This window comes from Macrosteles quadrilineatus, unplaced genomic scaffold, assembly GCF_028750875.1.
Source record: "Macrosteles quadrilineatus isolate MER2022 unplaced genomic scaffold, UCM_ALF_1.0 Scaffold_7__1_contigs__length_78375512, whole genome shotgun sequence".
Lineage (NCBI taxonomy): Eukaryota > Metazoa > Arthropoda > Insecta > Hemiptera > Cicadellidae > Macrosteles > Macrosteles quadrilineatus.
Window position 1 is genome coordinate 18,800,902 of NW_026542600.1, and position 17,075 is coordinate 18,817,976.

At 31.7% G+C, this 17,075-nt stretch overlaps 2 protein-coding genes across 2 annotated transcripts in view; both read right to left on the minus strand.

Annotated features, from left to right (window-relative positions):
- Window positions 1-815, minus strand: part of LOC128998849 (uncharacterized) — a 1,618-nt gene extending 803 nt beyond the window's left edge. The window contains exons 1-2 of the mRNA XM_054425205.1: window positions 619-815; window positions 12-132 (exon numbers count right to left, since the gene is read on the minus strand). Of these exons, the coding sequence (XP_054281180.1) occupies window positions 12-132; window positions 619-801 (304 nt within the window). The 5' untranslated portion in view covers window positions 802-815. The remainder of the gene's footprint in view (window positions 1-11; window positions 133-618) is intronic.
- The window catches only part of LOC128998850 (putative transcriptional regulator cudA), a gene marked incomplete at its 3' end in the record, with an annotated part of 99,951 nt that continues 83,682 nt past the window's right edge, over window positions 807-17,075 (minus strand). The window contains exons 8-10 of the mRNA XM_054425207.1: window positions 9,119-9,220; window positions 3,819-3,999; window positions 807-1,387 (exon numbers count right to left, since the gene is read on the minus strand). Of these exons, the coding sequence (XP_054281182.1) occupies window positions 807-1,387; window positions 3,819-3,999; window positions 9,119-9,220 (864 nt within the window). The remainder of the gene's footprint in view (window positions 1,388-3,818; window positions 4,000-9,118; window positions 9,221-17,075) is intronic.

Consider the following 17,075-nt stretch of genomic DNA (forward strand, 5'->3'; position numbering starts at 1 on the left):
CAGTCCTCCACTGATCAACTGGTTCCCCAGCAGCACCCCTTGAGTCAGGTATCCTCCAGAACCTACTTGCTGCATACCCAAACTTGACCCTAGCGACGCTCCTCCGAGAACGTTAACATTGAGGTCCTTCTTCTAGAACAAATACTTGTATCATCCAATGCCCAAGTGGTTCAAAATACAGTTTAGTAGCACAAGTTAAAAATGTGTTTAAATTATTTCTCTGGTCAGTAACAGACTTAAAACAACTTGCTAGGTTAATTATACTAATCACTAAATTAGAATAATTTTCTCAAGAAAACTGTAAAAAAATATTTAGGCAAACAGTTTAGAGTACATTTATTCAAGGTTACAATGAATCTACTAAGTACAGACATTTTTTTACAAAGATCATTTTGGTTAAATGTAAATTTATATCTTGTCTTTTGAATTGTTTATCAACCTCCAAATTCAAATGTATGTTCATTTTAGTAAAAAAAAAACATTAGTTTTAAAAACAAGAAGAAACTTACAGAACAGTCCATTACAAATTAAATTCCTAAATTAATTGAATAAATATTTGCTGATTAACACAGCTTTAACTCATCAACCACCAATATTCAAACTTAACTGTGTCTGTACCTGTTTTTGTAGTTGCCCTTGTGTAAGAGTAGATTCCAAGGCAAGATTAGAAGAGTTGGGCAGGGATCTTCTGATCTTCTTGAGGTGTTGTGCATGATGTTGTAATTGCATATGTTGCTGGTACATTTGCTGTTGCTGTGGAGTTAGATTTTGTGCAAACATCGGATGATACTCATGTTGCATCTTTTGAAGTCCAAATTGAGCTTGTTGAAGGAGCCATCTTGTTGGTCTAGCTGATGCTTTTGTCTTTGCTGTTGTAAGATCAACTGATGTTGCTGCTGCACAAGCATGTTCAGATGTTGTTGCTGTTGCTGTTGATGCTGCTGAAGTACTTGCTGGTTTTTATGTTGCTGTTGAAGCTGTTGTTCGGCCTGCAACAGCTGTTGTTGCTGTTGGAATTGCTGTTGTTGCTGTTGTTGTTGGGCCTGCAGTTGTTGTTGTTGGAGTTGTTGTTCTTGCAGAGGAAGATGCTGTTGTGTTCTTAGATATTGTTGTTGCTGAAGAGTTTTATTGTCATATTGTGTTTGCTGCTGATTTGATTGAAAGTCTATTTGGTTTGCATGTGGCAGCTGTGTTGCATTTTGTTGTTGTGATGTTGTTCTGTTAAAGAACGGATCACCTGCTCTTAATGGCTGCTGCTGTTGCTGAGTTTGCCTATCTTTATTGAAATGATAATCTTGTGCATATTGCTGGGAAGACTGTTGACCATGTTCTGAGTCTAATCTCTCTTCTGTTGGTGATGGTCTGGAAGGTGAATTTCCTCCTAGTCCTGTGAAACAGAAATTTGTAAGATAACAACAAAGATTCATAAACTTTGTTTTTTTTAATCAAACCCTTACAATATTATGATTTCTCTCACTGAAGAATAATATTTAGCAAACAATTATGACAAAATCAAATTAGTAACCAAATGTCACCATTTTCGCAAGCTGTCTACTGAGGGATTTGTAAAATGTAAACCCTTACAGTACCATTGTTCTGGCAAATTGCCAACTGCACTTTACAAATTGTTTTCAGTGGTTAATCGTTGAAGCAACAGAACCTGAAAAGCATGACAATGAGTTTGAAAAATTTCAAATTGGATTTTTTTTGTAAGATGTTGGCGACTTCTTTTAACATTATGGAATTTTCACACCCACATGGGATTCAAGGGCCTTTGTCATAGTAATTTATTCTCTGAATAGATAAGCCTACAATTTGTTAAAATCATATATATCCAGTGCTCGATATGCGTCGGAACGGAGTTCCAGTACCTACCTCTCTTTTGGAATGATAAAAATATTGGTATAAATAGGTACTAATCACATTAACAAAAGTTACAGTTCCGGCACCTCATTTTTTACAAATCGAGCAATCTACATCTGTTGTCAAATTGAATAATAAGATTTCATAAATAAGATACACAATGCCATATAAAACATGTAGATACAATCAGCCAGACATAAATTCTATTAAACTATATGGTTCTTTTTGTACAAGGTATGTTTTCAAACATTGTTTAAACTTTTTATTGTCATGGCATTCTTTTACACTGGTTGGAAAACAGTTAAACATCTTTACACCCACTGAAAAGTTATCTTTCAGACAGGGATAGGGAGATTTGTGAAGAAAAAGATATGATCCATGCCTGGTGGGATACCTATGTCTATCTCAAACAGGAAGAAGAGACCCAATTTTATGCTTGATGAAAAGGAATACTTTAAAAACAAAAAGAGAAGAAAGCGTGAGAATATTAAGATTTCAAAAACTCCCCTTCAAGAGTGCATGGGTGGGAGACCAGATAAAATACAAAAATCTCGTTTCTGTTCCATAAATGCTTTGTTTGCATATGTGGAACCTCCTAAAACCTCTGTCAGAATGAAAGAATCCGTTGTAAACATTGATCAGGTACCTATTTTTGATCAAGGAAAGAAAAAAATGTTCTCAAGTCAAAACTCACTTTGCTCAAACGACCACAAATATATGAAATATGTGGTTATTAGCTGAGAATCCTTCACAACGCCTAAAAACTTGACTTCCGAAAGTTCTTTATTGAAGATAGCCTAATCGTAGTTTTGAATGCAGAAGTTTTTTTTTCATATTAGAAATTGGAAATAGTTAGTTTTACTCTGATTCAAAAGAAGATTATTATTAAAAAGCCAGTCATCAAAATTTGTAATTGAAGAAGACACATATTCCTGAACAACCTCAGACGAGCCCTTAAAAAGCATAATGGTTGGTATCATCCGCATACAACACTAAGGAGTTGGGACAAACATAATCACCGACGTTGTATGGAAAGTATCGAGCAAAGTATGTTATTGGGTATGTTGCTTGCCTAGTGGTTAGGGTCTTGAACTTTGGTGCGGGATGGATGGGTTCAATTCCCAACACATCCACAAAACATACACGTTTGGACCACTTCCCTAAAAGAGTTTGTGAACTCTCTTTGATAACTCTGGAAAATGTCTCTAGCGTAGACAACAATAAAAAATAAAAAGCAAAGGATGAGCCAAGACGGTTGAAGAATGAGTTCCATAAGCAAATTTTAAGTTGCCTTGGTTTCATAGTCTGTCTCGCTATCAACTGAGCTACCGAGTTACAATTTTCCTTACAATAGGATACAAACTCTCTTTCTTCTCAGGAAATATGTTCAGTAGAAGGTGATTATGTGGCTCTTAGACTAGTAGTCCTACAAATTAGATACAGTAGAGTCCCACAAACTCGGTACTCGATAACCCGGCAGTCTGGATAACTCGGCCATCACCTGGCTCAAATAATTAGTGATTTTTTTAATGCGAGTTAAACAAGGACTCAAGTCAGCGCAAGTAAAATCATTCACAACTCGTACCAAGGATTGTTGTACTATATCTGATGACTTAATACTGACTTGTAATATAAATATAAATAAAGAAAGGTGGTTAAACGCTTTAAAATTGCATTGTTCTTATTTTTAACCCTAGTTCCCCGATAACCCATCATTTCACAAACTCGGCACCCTTCCAGTCCACATTACGCCGAGTTTACGGAACTCTACTGTAATTATAAAATCTTCATTCATGCTAAAATCTAATAGGCACAGTTCTCTATAAATAGTTTTTTTTTATTGCTATCCTTATTAGAGCACCAAAATTAATAATGACATATAAAATACTAACATATGAGCAGGCTGCACTGCCAATGTACAATTATCAAACCAGAAATATCAATAATATACTTACCAAGTGCTCTGCTGAAGTCAGCTAACATCCCACTAATGGTACCGGCAGCAGGTTTGTTTTGTCCAGCGTTGCCCTGCTGCTGTTGTTGTTGTTGCTGCTGCTGCTGCTGTTGTGTTTGTTGTTGGTTCTTTTGAAAATTTAAGGGGTTTATCTTGCTTCCAAGTTCATCGAAATAATCTCCCTAAAACACCAAAAAGAACATAGTGACAGTTAAGTTTTTATTGATCTTAACTTTTGAATAAAAAACAGATATATCTTAGAAAATTTATAGAAAATTTAGTTTGTCATTCAAATAATTTTAAGTATTTGAATATTTTTATTTTTAACTATTTTCTATAGCAATTGATACACTTGAAGGCTACAGTTAAGAAAACACATAAACAAAATGTTTCTATATTTAAACCTGTTTGGTAGTGAATTTTATCAGCATGTTTATTATTACAGAAAGAATGTGTGTTGATGAGCAGTAACATGAGTTTTCTATTGTATTTCGAAGTGTTTGTTTAGAATATTAAAATTTACTTGATAATAATGAATTTTAAAAAATGGTTTCAAACTGTAATATGTTACAAATAGTGATTTAAAGTTAAATTGTCAATCATTAAATAGCAAACAGCTATTAGTGAGGTATTTGACCCAGAGTCTATAAATTAATGTTTTTGTTTTTCACAAGAAGATTAATTCCCTTTCCAATAATTATACCTCTTCACTCAAAAGAAGAATTTTCCAACTGAAATTGCCATAATCCTTACTTTTTCAAACTTCTTACATTCATTATTTGTTTAAAACTACTGAAGTTCAAGAAAGACAAAATTACACTTGATAAACAATACAGTACATGCAGCTGGCGTACATTTTTAAACTTTTAATAATCTTAGACCACTAAATAAAATATAATTTTGTATTAATTTGTGCCCACATTTTTAGAGCTCCGCGTTATTACTTGGCCCTAATTGAAGACTTCTTAATGCATATTGAAACTAGCGGTAACAATTAATTTTATATTTAAATTATTAATCAGTGAAGAAACGAATTAAATAATTGAGAATAGTTTTGAATTACAAGGGATAAGAAGTGAATAATAAACTAATGATAAAAATGAACTAGCAATTTGGACTGGGGACTATGAAGACAATATTTGAGTATATAATTTTGGATGGATCAGGATGAAAAACCTAGATCCTTTAGAAAAGAGAAAAAAAATTATATACAAGTAGATAATAAAAAGAATACAATACAATAAACAGGACATTAGCAAGCCTGATGAATGTAACAACACAACACAACAATCTTAACATAATGATTTCTAATGTGCATTTAAGGAATGAAGTTAGACAAAAGTTGACTAGCCACACAAATACTTTTAAAATTAGAGTTGTGTAATACATCAATAACCATGCTAGTGCCAAGATTTTCATGGCTATTCAACAAATCGCCTTTCATGAAACATGCATGTCACACCCCTAATTTTCCACATAATCTTACACATTTCAACCAATTTGTTAATTTAATTTCATTGTGTTTTAGCAAATATCTCCAGAGGTAGTAATTACAAGGTAATTACCATAGTCTTTAATGTTAAATATGGGGTTGACAACTCTGCACTTTTTGCTTAAGAGTCTCCAAAAGTCCAAACCACTGTTTCTTCAGATTGTGATATTTAAATGTATCTGCTTGTACAACAACTCTTGTAAAAAATCGAATGAATCTCTAGATTTTAATGAAGTGGATCAAACGTTTAAACAAGATATATTTGAATTAATTTGCTAAATGTCCTGATGCAGACATGGTAAGTGGGATTTTAGGGAGGATTTTGCCTTCTATAGCATATAATATAAAATATGAAAAGTTTTTCTACTAATATTGGATGCGAAGATTCTTCTCAACCTCCACCATGTTACCCTAATTGCTATAGGTTACTTGTTTATTAAGATATCTTAGTAAAATTTTGAAAATTTCTTTAACTAACTGTAAGTTTTTAAAATTTACACAACAATATTTTGTGTTAATCTTAGTAGGAAACCAGTATATATTCATTCTTATTCATAAAAAAGAAAAAAAATATGTTGGGTGTCTTATTTATATTTGGGATCTATGAGTAAATTGAATTTTATGATGAACCTTTTTGAATAAACACATCTATAATCAACATATTTGCTTAGTCTACAGGTTGGATGTGACATATATGTTTCTATACTTTTGGATTATACTTAATAATCCTTCAGATAAACCAAACAAATAGCAAGCTCAGCCAATATCAACATTTAAGTCAAATTAAGCGCTTAAGTTTCTTTTAAATCAAAACGTGTCTCAAAATATTTATTTTGTTAATTCTACAAGCTCCTACGTTGAATTTTAAGATCACAAAACCATTTTTATATACCTTTACGTGACACTAAATCTTTTAGTAAATGTGAAAATGCAAGTATGTTTACCAGAGAGTATTAAGGACTTAGGGTAAAATAAGATGACCTCTGTGTATTGGAGTGACTGTTAAAAGTAAGAAGTGGACATTTTCAGTTTATTTGGGAAATTTTGACACTTTTCAATAGGATTGTGTTTTATTAGTAGTTTATTAGCCCACTTGGAGCTAAGCCTACATCTAAAGGTTAATCAAACACTGGAAATCTTCCAGAAAGTCTGTCACTGAAAAGGTTTTGTACTTGTCTACCGCAGTACGTTTTTAATAACCATTAATTTTTAAGATAGGTCTAGCGAAAATAAGATAGGTTAAGCAGTTATATGCACCTCACAAATAAAACCGGTCTTGTGATTCCTTAATGTAAATTAACCTTAAATTAGATTGGTAAATCTTTCATAAATAAAAGACACTAATTAAATTATTGCACAGAAGAAGAATTTAGGACAAGATGATGTAGTTTGCCTCTGACATGACTGAATGAATGAATAAAGCAGGTTTGTTTAACGACAAAAAGTAGTTTGTAACTTTTGCACAATAGTAACTAGTACCAAAAAAGAACATAACACAGAATGTAGCAGCATATTAATAAGACATTTAAAGGGTTTGGAACACTTCCATAAAAAGCTTTTTTCTTCTCTTTGTTTAAAATAACACTGCCTTTAACACAGAGACAAAAAACTGTAAGGGTTGTTAGGACCGCAAGTAGAGAGAAAAAGTTGCACTATGTTCCAGAATAGAAGAAGAAGTTGATTACCATTTAGATGCATGGTGTATTACAAAGATGTTGGATAATGTTATTCACATCTCTTCTCTTTACATGATAATGCTGCTTTTAGTGTAGTATATTCACACAAAAAGCTTATAAAATCATACATATGAGCATTGCATTTCATTGTAAGCTCGTAAATTGGTAAAGACCATATATGAATTAAGTCCATGCAAGAATATATTTCAATCCCATTTCCTACTAACAGTGTAGTTTACCATATTACATTACACTTCATGGGGGTATTTTATTGTAAGCTTATTAATTGGTATAGACAAACCATTGATTAAGTGGGCACAAAAATATCTTTCAATCCCACTTCCTACAAAAGATATTTGTAGTTGACGATATTACATTTCCTACACTTCATGGGGGCAGCTACTAGCCTAAATCTCTTTCAAATACACCAGAAAGTTGTTGTGATAGGTAAATTATTACTGGTGTAGATTCCACCACACTTAACGGCAACATTAATGAGGTGTATCAATGAGGTACATTTGCACTCATACAGGAAATGTGTAAAAGTCCAGGGCTGTAGCTAGGGGAGGATTTTGACATGGGGAATAAGTGTCTATAGCTATCGCTGTGGTACAGAGTGTCAAACTAAGGTCAGGTTCATATGAGTGACACATCTAGCTGTCAAACTGTGACTAGAGTTTGCTGCGGCCTAGCAAAATACCAGTTCACACTAGCGGAAACTCCACCGACTAGATTGCAGGCATAAACAAATTAGTAGCCTATCAATAACAGATTTTTTTGAAAAAACAATGTTTTTTACATCGCTAGAAAGTGACCGATGTTATGGAAAATTATCAATGATTATTTTTCAACAAAATTTGCATTGGAATAATGACACTCAGTTGATAAAAATTCAATTAAACAATGACAAAAGTTTTACTCCTCTTATTATATATCTCATTCAACTGATTTTGTTGTTGTTGTTACTTCTCTTCTAATACAATTTGTTCTATGCAATTTAGAATGTTTGCTAATTTCCTTTTAATAAACAACGCTGTTTTAAAATTAACATCATCTAATGGAAATCAAAAGATTTTTTTATTGAAACCAAAAGATCATTTTTTATTATTTAAACCAAGACGATTTCAGTTACTAAGACCCAGTGTTTTGCAGAAATCTCGTATCTTTGATGCAGCTGGCGTCTGTTCTGCAAATTCATATATTTTCCGGGAACCTATAATTTAATCTTTGCGTAAACAATCGATTATCGCTAGTCTGTTTTCAACCATGGATGCATTTAGAGGGAGACATGGGATTGTAGCGTATTGTAGTGTATTGTAGACAAAAACTAAATAAGCTTTGCACTTCAAAATTAATACTAATTAAAATAAAATAAGTATCAATAAAACGTGCATGCGGTTCTAAGCTTAAAGTTAGATGGAAAGATTTTGGATTAATAAAGAGTGTGACTCCTCAACAAATCTCAGACAGTCTAATATTTCTTGACAATAAAGTGACTCAAAAATTAAATATTGTCAGTGTTGTCCTAAAATCCAAACACAGCTGGTTTGATATTGAAAAAGATTTATTCCAAATCCAGAAATTCTTTCATCAGGGTATCAACTAATGATGCTTTCTAACAATAGGACAACTTGAGATATAAAATATTGGAATATGGTCAGTTCCTTAACATAATTTAAAATGCCACAAGCACAAATACCAAAAACCTTAAGATACAAGAAAGTAAACATTATTATTGCATGTTATAGAACAATATCTTAGTATTCCAGAAATGGTTACTTAACATCCCTGAATTCAGTTAGACAAATTTTGAAGGAAAAGGGTATAACGAAATCCATATTCAAATAGTTCTATTAAAGAAGATGTCAATCCAGTCAATTAATTAAAATTAATTGCAATACCTCAGGGCATAACAATTTAGCACATAAGTACTGATACAGTAAACGTACCAGATTTTAATAATTACGTCTGGTTTTGGTTTTCGATCACAGTCCATTTTATATAGCCTTAGAGGGTAGGATGTCAAAATCAATTGTTCCCCAAGTACTAATCAACCTAGCTACATCCCTGATCAATTTAATTCTATTTTGTGGACACCCTGTATGTCAACTAGCCTCTAAGAAAGGAGATTACCTGGTGTTGGTGATCATCGCGTTCTAGGGACGGAGAAACGTCCAGGATGGGGGACAGGATGGAGCCTGGAGCCTCGAAGCGAACCCCTCGAAACTTCCTACGCTAGGAGACATGTACCCACCAGCTATACCTACTTGCTTTGCTCTCTAGCTACGTTTATTGGACGTTTTAAATCATCAGTGAGAATTTGGGGGGAAATGCAGAAAATGTATCAGTTATTCTAAGAGATGTTTTACATTTGGAATATTGACTTTAGTGAAAAGGTTATTGGCAATGTAGAGTTTTATGCTTCATCCACCACAATGTTTGGCATTTAATAATGAAAGTTTTTTTTTTTTTGAAAATTGACAGTTATATGGTATTGAGAGAGACAGGAGTTTGATTTCTCGAGTTGTTCTGTAAACATTCACTTATGTCCAACTTACTAGTAGTTAAGTTTATGGTAATTTAGTAATGTGGCAGATAGTGAAAGGAGCAATGTCTTTGGCTTCCCAGTGTTACCATTAATATTAATAACTACTGTTGATCCTTCAACTGTACAGCTTGTACCCACCTTAATTGTCTTAATGTATTCCACACACAGGCCTCTACGACCAATGTGGACGAGTCAAGCTAACAGTTCAAAAGAGGTAGGTAGCAAACCTCTTTTTAATTGAAAAATATTCTCTATAATAGTCATTTGTTGTGAAAAACTATATAAAAATCTACAAACTAGCAATAATGTTCAATAGAAATAAGTGAGTACTAGCTTTCTTTTGGTTTTAATATTCTTTAAACCTATGATAGTATTCAGAATCTACAATTTGACGCGCTTTTACCCAAATGCAAATGATTACCTAAGAATGAAGTAACAAAATAAATTTATAAATAAGTACTGTAACAGGACTAGATTAATTTTCTTTACTCTGAAAATTAAATTAATTTTGAATGCATTGTTGTTAACCTGGATAATTTTAAGAGGACGTTCATGATACATTTTAGGCAACAGACCCACTGAAAAGGATGTCATATTTGATTGAAAGAAATGATTATGTGTTCTCAAAAAATACTAAGTTTTACTGAAGAAAATTGGTGTGCATTTAAATACTTTCATTATTAACTGTGCAAAAATGTTGGGTGCACATTTGCAAAGACGACCAATGTGAAATTTGTAAAATGACAAAACACAAAATTCACCTCTAAAGTGACTATTTATCAGTTCAATGTGTTTGGTACATATACTATCATATTTCAGTTACATCCTATATATTATTAGAGTTGAAACATTAAATTCTTAAACACTATTAAACAAGTTTTCATGGTTATTGCAGGCTCTCGGTATGCATGTGTGCGCTATGGGCCTGAGAAATGATTGCGCCTTCTGTATCTACCTTGAGTTGTGCCTCCCACAAATCTAAAACCTCTTCCGTCCCAGGGCCCGAAAAAGTGCCTCTGGGTTATTGATAAGGTTATAGCGTACTTCGTAGAATCAAATTCTGTCTTTGAGTTGAGACCTATTGTCAGTTCTTTAAAGGATAATCTAAAGAGATTATTTAAAAAATGTAATGAATAAGAACGGCTGTTGGATAAGACAATGAGAAAGTCTTTTCTCGACTAAAAAAGTGGAACTGCTAAAAGATTTTAATATAGGCAATTTATTTTTTAGGGTTAAGGGAGAAGCTACAGCCAAAACTACTTTGTACGTTCAGAGTACAGTGAGGGGCAGCGAAAGGTCCCGTCTCGATGTACCCTACAGGGTACAGTCATACCACAAGAAAAAGGAAACACAATTAGATGGGAGTCAATCATCTACGGGGAAGGTCCCATAATACTGATGGTCAGATAACCGAAGACCGGATGATCGAGAATCTACTATATAAAGCTTAGCTGAAGAAAAAAAAAAATATCTTTATTACTTGGAGTTACAAGAACAATTTTGGTACAGTGGACATTTAATTTCTCAAGCTATAGTATATATTCACATTGGTTTAATTCAAAATATAACTTTTGAAAGCTAAATAAAGGGGACTCTTATACATATATGCAAGGTTTATATTAATGGAGTTTTTTGTAAATATTTCATGAAAACTATTTAATGACTTAAGAAGAACTTAGCCTGAGCCTGGGATTGTTAGAAATCAATTTATAAAATGATCACTATATTTGATGATGTTTTAAATGATTGTTCAATGTACATTTTCATTTTTTTATGTATTTGGCCATAATATTGGATTAATTTTTTATCCTTAAGTCACAATTCAGTACTAGGTTTATGTTTTGGAGGATGTTGTAATTATCTTAGATAATTAACAGAAAATCATAATTTTTCCACTTTTCCATTCAAAATCTAATCCCTCAACTCAATAGCAATCAAAACAACACAAATATAAATAACAAATTGATTTTGTTGATATCAAATCAAGTATATTGTATTAAGTATAGTGTATATTGGTAAAATTAATTGTTTTATGGGAATCCAACGTGGAAACATATTTTATCAAAGTACAGCAAGACTTGTTGTCTTATTTGCATTATCTTAGGTTGAAACCCTTGATGATACTAACAAATGACTTTCATTCACACCCTTTGCTTTGCTAGTCCATTCACTCCCTACCTTTGTCTCCCGCCTTCAAGTCGCCCATTTAATTTTTCCCATGTTGAAATGTGCTCCACTGCTAAAATGTACTAGTCAGTGCTGTGATAATTTGTTTATTGCAATTTTCTTTTGGATTAAGAATTAAAAAAATGTATTTTAAATGAGAAATGACAAAAGTAATCAAAAATTAATTCTCTATTCAAGATAGAGTTGTAATATAAAAACATTTTAATATTCAAAAGCCATTATTGGAGGACATAATTTGATTACTCACTACTGCAATTAGTAATTATTCTTGTTATTGTGCTGCTTTACGAATTTTCAATATATTTAATTTGTTTAGTTGTCTTTTATACAGTTAATTGATATAAATACCAAACAAATATGGGTATATGGATAAACAACTTAAGTAACTTAAATTCAGGAGTATTTTTACTAATAACTATATTTTTTCTATACAAATTATCATCTTGCAAATCATTTCAGTATTTGAATAGACTAGTAGTAAATGTGTGAGTAGAGAAATAAAATTTTACACCTACTACACTAATTTTTTGAAGAGAAAAATTCTTTGAAATATTACACACAAAAAAAGTGTATATATTATAACGACAATGAAAATTTAATTTAGGCTAATGGTGTCATTATAAAAATTCACATTTTTGTGATTACACGTTAAAATATTAGATTTGTTCTTCACTAGTGATGAAAAACGTCCACGTAAACGGCACAATATTTATAATACATACTTAAAATATAAAATTAAAGTTTATGTAACCCTGTTCATATAGTTTCAAAAGTGTTTGTAATATAAATATAGAATTAGATAGAAAGCCTATGTTTCCTTTTGTTATTTCATAAGTTTGAAAAGTTAAATTTATTTTAATCCAAAAAACAATTGTTGTATTATTATTTTGAAATAAAACATTTTAATAACTAATACTTAAATGTCAATTCTTTTAAAGTTATTTAACAAGATGTTAACTGCTTTGAACTATCAAGGATGTCCGAAAGAAGAAGCAAATGTAATAAAAAGTTACAGATAATATTGAGCGAATCATTTGAAAGGATAGTCATTCAAATGGGTTTAGTGAATACATTTTTGAAATTAAATTTTCCAAGTAAGTAAGAAAACTTGTTAAACCCGTGAAGAAACTTTTTTAAAGTTTTAATGAGTTTTATTTGAGTTACATATTTACAACTGGATATTATTTTCAGTTTACTTGTATTTTTTACTTTCTTTTTGTCAAATTGAATTTATTTCTATAGGTATTCCAAGAAGCAGAGTTAAAGCAATACTAAACATTTATTGTTCTGTAAAAGTAAAGCAAAGAAGTTCCATATACTAAAAAGCATTTTCTAAGATAAAATGGACACAAAAACCTGAGGCGAGATTTGATAGCAATTATTTGAAAGCTAAGCACAAATACTTGGATTTGGTTGCCATAAAGACTTTTTTGTGGAATAAAGCTTCATAGTATAAAATACTCCGTACAGTAGACTCCCTCTTATTTGGACACCTTTTAACCAGACATCGGTTTAACCAGACTACATTTGGCGGAAATGACATCTCTTTAACTGGACAATTTGTATCAGCACATCAGTTTAACCATACTAGATCGGCAGGAAGTGGGCGGTACTGAAACAACTGTTCTCGTGGGAAAGATTTGAGACCAGTGATCACGTGTCTAAATACAATGCTCTCCTATATATAAGTCAAATACTGTATACAGTATGCATTTAAACAGTCAGTTTAACGAGTTTTTGGGGACGTCGGTTTAGCCGAAAAAACCATTATCCGGACTGGCCTCGGTCCCGAGGTGTCCAGATTAGATGGAGTCACTGTACGTTCAAAAAACTTTAACCAAAAATTAGACAATCATTTTATCATCATTTAGAAGAGATAACCATTTTCAATGTTCATTATAGTGTTTGTAACTGTTTTTACAGTCTTACGAATTTCTATAATAATATTTTTGTTATCAGTATTAGATCAAAAAGTGTTTAAGAATACTTTGAGTTGTTGAATCCACAAACCAATATACTCATTGTTAAAGAAAGCAAAATTAAGATTTTATTTAGATTAAAGAATTTATCAAAACCCAATCAGGTTTGATAAAATACTGCCTTAACAGTGTAATAATTTCAAAGGATCAATATTATAATTAATATTTACTAAAAGATGGATGCATTAATTATATGTAAACATTAAAATAATACAATTTAAAACTAGCAAATTATTTAAAAGACCGACACAACTTTTTATATTGATCTTTCGGACATCCTGAGTGTGTTTACTGTTACTGGTCACTCGTAAAAAAAGGATTGAATTTTTTGCAATGTAATCAAATGTAATGTTTGTTCTAAATTCAATAGTTCTAATTTTGGTATAATTATTGTAATTTTCATTTATATATTGAGCTATCTATTTCCACGTTTTTGAAATTTGTTTTAGATTACAAACAAAGAAACTATCACATATCGGCTATTTTACAAAATGAAGTTTCATATTATTAGCAAGAAATTTAACTATATTATTAGACTTGTTATTAAGGCAAATTTCTAAGTGAGGTAGGCTATGTATTAGCAAAGACTGCAGTACAAACTGCAAAATTAACAGGGAATGTAATAAAAACTAAGATATTAAAAGATATGATGTTTTACTTTGTTAATGTAAAGATTGTTAAGTTATTGTATTATAAGTTGTTGTTATTTAAAAAATATTAACTAGCTATTTATATTTAATATTTAATATTAACAAATTATATTTAGTTTCAGTTTGGTAAAGTAAGTTTAAACACCTCTAACATACAAGTGTCTTGATTAGTTTATAATTTAATTTATTACCTTTAGTTCAGTTATAAATTCACCAGTAAATGAACCCTTTTATACCAACCCATTTTTTATAAAAAAAAGGCGAAATTAGAATTAGCTCTATTGAAATATTTGTATTATTTACTTTGTTATCGGTAATATACATCTCGTAGAGAATACCGTTGTAAGGATTATTTCGTGTTGTATTAGTTTGTTTTATCAGCACAAAATGTCCATAAAAAATTAACTTACGTTGCTGGCAAGTGGATAGAAGGTGAAGAATTTTCAAAAAACACAAATTTTTTACTATGGATGGTTGTTACTATAAAGAACTCAAAATTTTCAACTTTTGTACAAAGCTACATGAAAAAGAGTTATTACTCTTAATTCAAATTTTAATTTTGGTTTCCTTATTTTGGGGTTTGAAGCACAATTGAGATTTTCAGTTTTGTTATTAGTTGGCTAACGGTTTTTTAAAACTGAAATCTGTTCACACACTTATTTGTAGATTTTAATACACTGTGATAGCGTTTTCTCATTTCCTAGTTAACAATTTTCTTAACAATTTAGATTTGGGCCAAAGACTACCTAATTTTAACAGATTGGGTTATATTTTGACTCCCACAAATGTTTTATTATTCATAATTATACAGGTTTACTGATGTATAAACGTACTGTGGCGTTAGTTTTGTCCAATGTGATGCATTAAAAATTATATTGGAATGTATCTATACCGGGTGTTTCAAAATGAATGACTCGGTTTTAACGCTTTATAACTTTTATTATACTATTAAACTTACCGCTATAAAATACACATCAAACAAAAATGCAACTCAAAGAGTTTTTGCCTTCCAAAGACACATTATTTAACAAAATCGATCCAGCAGAAATGTAGATTGGATAGTACAAAGTTAAAAAGTAATTTCCAACTTTTTTACCACTAGAAATTTGGAGGTTACTTGACGTTTTTGCAAACAACTTTTAAATGGTGAGGAAATCGACCAAAGTGGAAGATAATAATCCAAAAGAGAATAAAATTTCCTACAATCTACTATTATGCATTTCTTGAAAATACTCAAGAAAAATACCAAAAATTGCCTCAAAATGAAAAAAAATTGAAAATCCCGTCTTCAATGTAGACAATAGACATAGCAAACATTAAATTTCACACTTTTTTATTTTAAGGCAAATTTAGGCTACATTTATTGAGTATTTTCAAGAAATGCACAATAGTAGATTGTAGGAAATTTTATTCTCTTTCGAAATATTACCACTTTGGTCGATTTCCTCACCATTTAAAAGTTATGGTAAAAAAGTTGGAGATTACTTTTTAACTTTGTACAATTAAATCTACAGTTCTGCTGGATCGATTTTGTTAAATAATGTGTCTTTGGAAGGCAAAAACTCTTTGAGTTGCATTTTCGTTTGATGTGTATTTTATAGCGGTAAGTTTAATAGTATACAAGTTATAAAGCGTTAAAACTAGGTCATTCATTTTGAAACACCCGGTACTTTCCACAAACCAATTGAATACATTTTAATAGAAAGTAATCAAATCTACAATTATTTATCCCACAAGACTTTGTTTCTGATAGTCTGGCATTGTTGTAGGGGTGAGCCGTTAGGTATGATTGGTGGTAGTGGTTTGTGGTTTGGTGGATCCATGGTTTGAACTCCTACTCGGTTGTTAGTTTTGGAATGCAACCAATGCAACTCATCCGTCTAGGGGCAGGTATGTGAGAGAGGTTCCCATACTCCGTGTGACCAGGACAAGTTTATATATTTTAAAATTTCATTTTGGTGGGAAGTTTTTCTTTGGTGTTTGAGAATTAATTTATCAATAATATTGCTCTGATAATCGTTAGCGACAGCAATGTGTTTAAGAATGTTTATTTCATCGTTGTAGTCAGATGGACTCATTGGCACTGAAAGGAATCTGTGTACAAAGCTATTGTAGGCGGCTATTTTTTGTGAATGGGGATGATGAGAGTCTGCGTGGATGGTTTGGTTAAAGACCAATGCGACCTACAAAAGCTGACTGATAGCAAGACAAAAGGAGTGACATCATCGCACCGACCGACCACGTTGACCGGTAGTCTATACTTTGCATCCATCCGGTCGTGTCACATCATTCCTTACTACAGTACAGTTACCGTTTTGTTAGTTTTAATCGTGTTAAATGTGCCATTTTTACGTTTTAATGTCCGTGTTCCTGTTTGTGTTTTTATGTACTTTGTGTGTAATGACGACCTTCATATGAAGTGACCACCCTTTTGACATCCTTGACGCCTAAAGATGACTTTGAAGAAAGTCGAAACTAGTTGCGACATTAGCAACAATTAGGATTACTACGAAGCAGGTATTTGCACTAATTTTTTAACGTAATCCGGAGGCTAACTTCTAAAATTCCCTTATTTGGGTTCATATATTGAAGACAATTCAAACTTTTTACTATAACAATTTAGTTTATGGCCTGTTATTTCCAGGGGTCAATGTTATAGGATTCTTAATAGAGTATAAAATGGGATAGACAATTTTACTAAGCAATTTAATTTGGTAGGAACCATT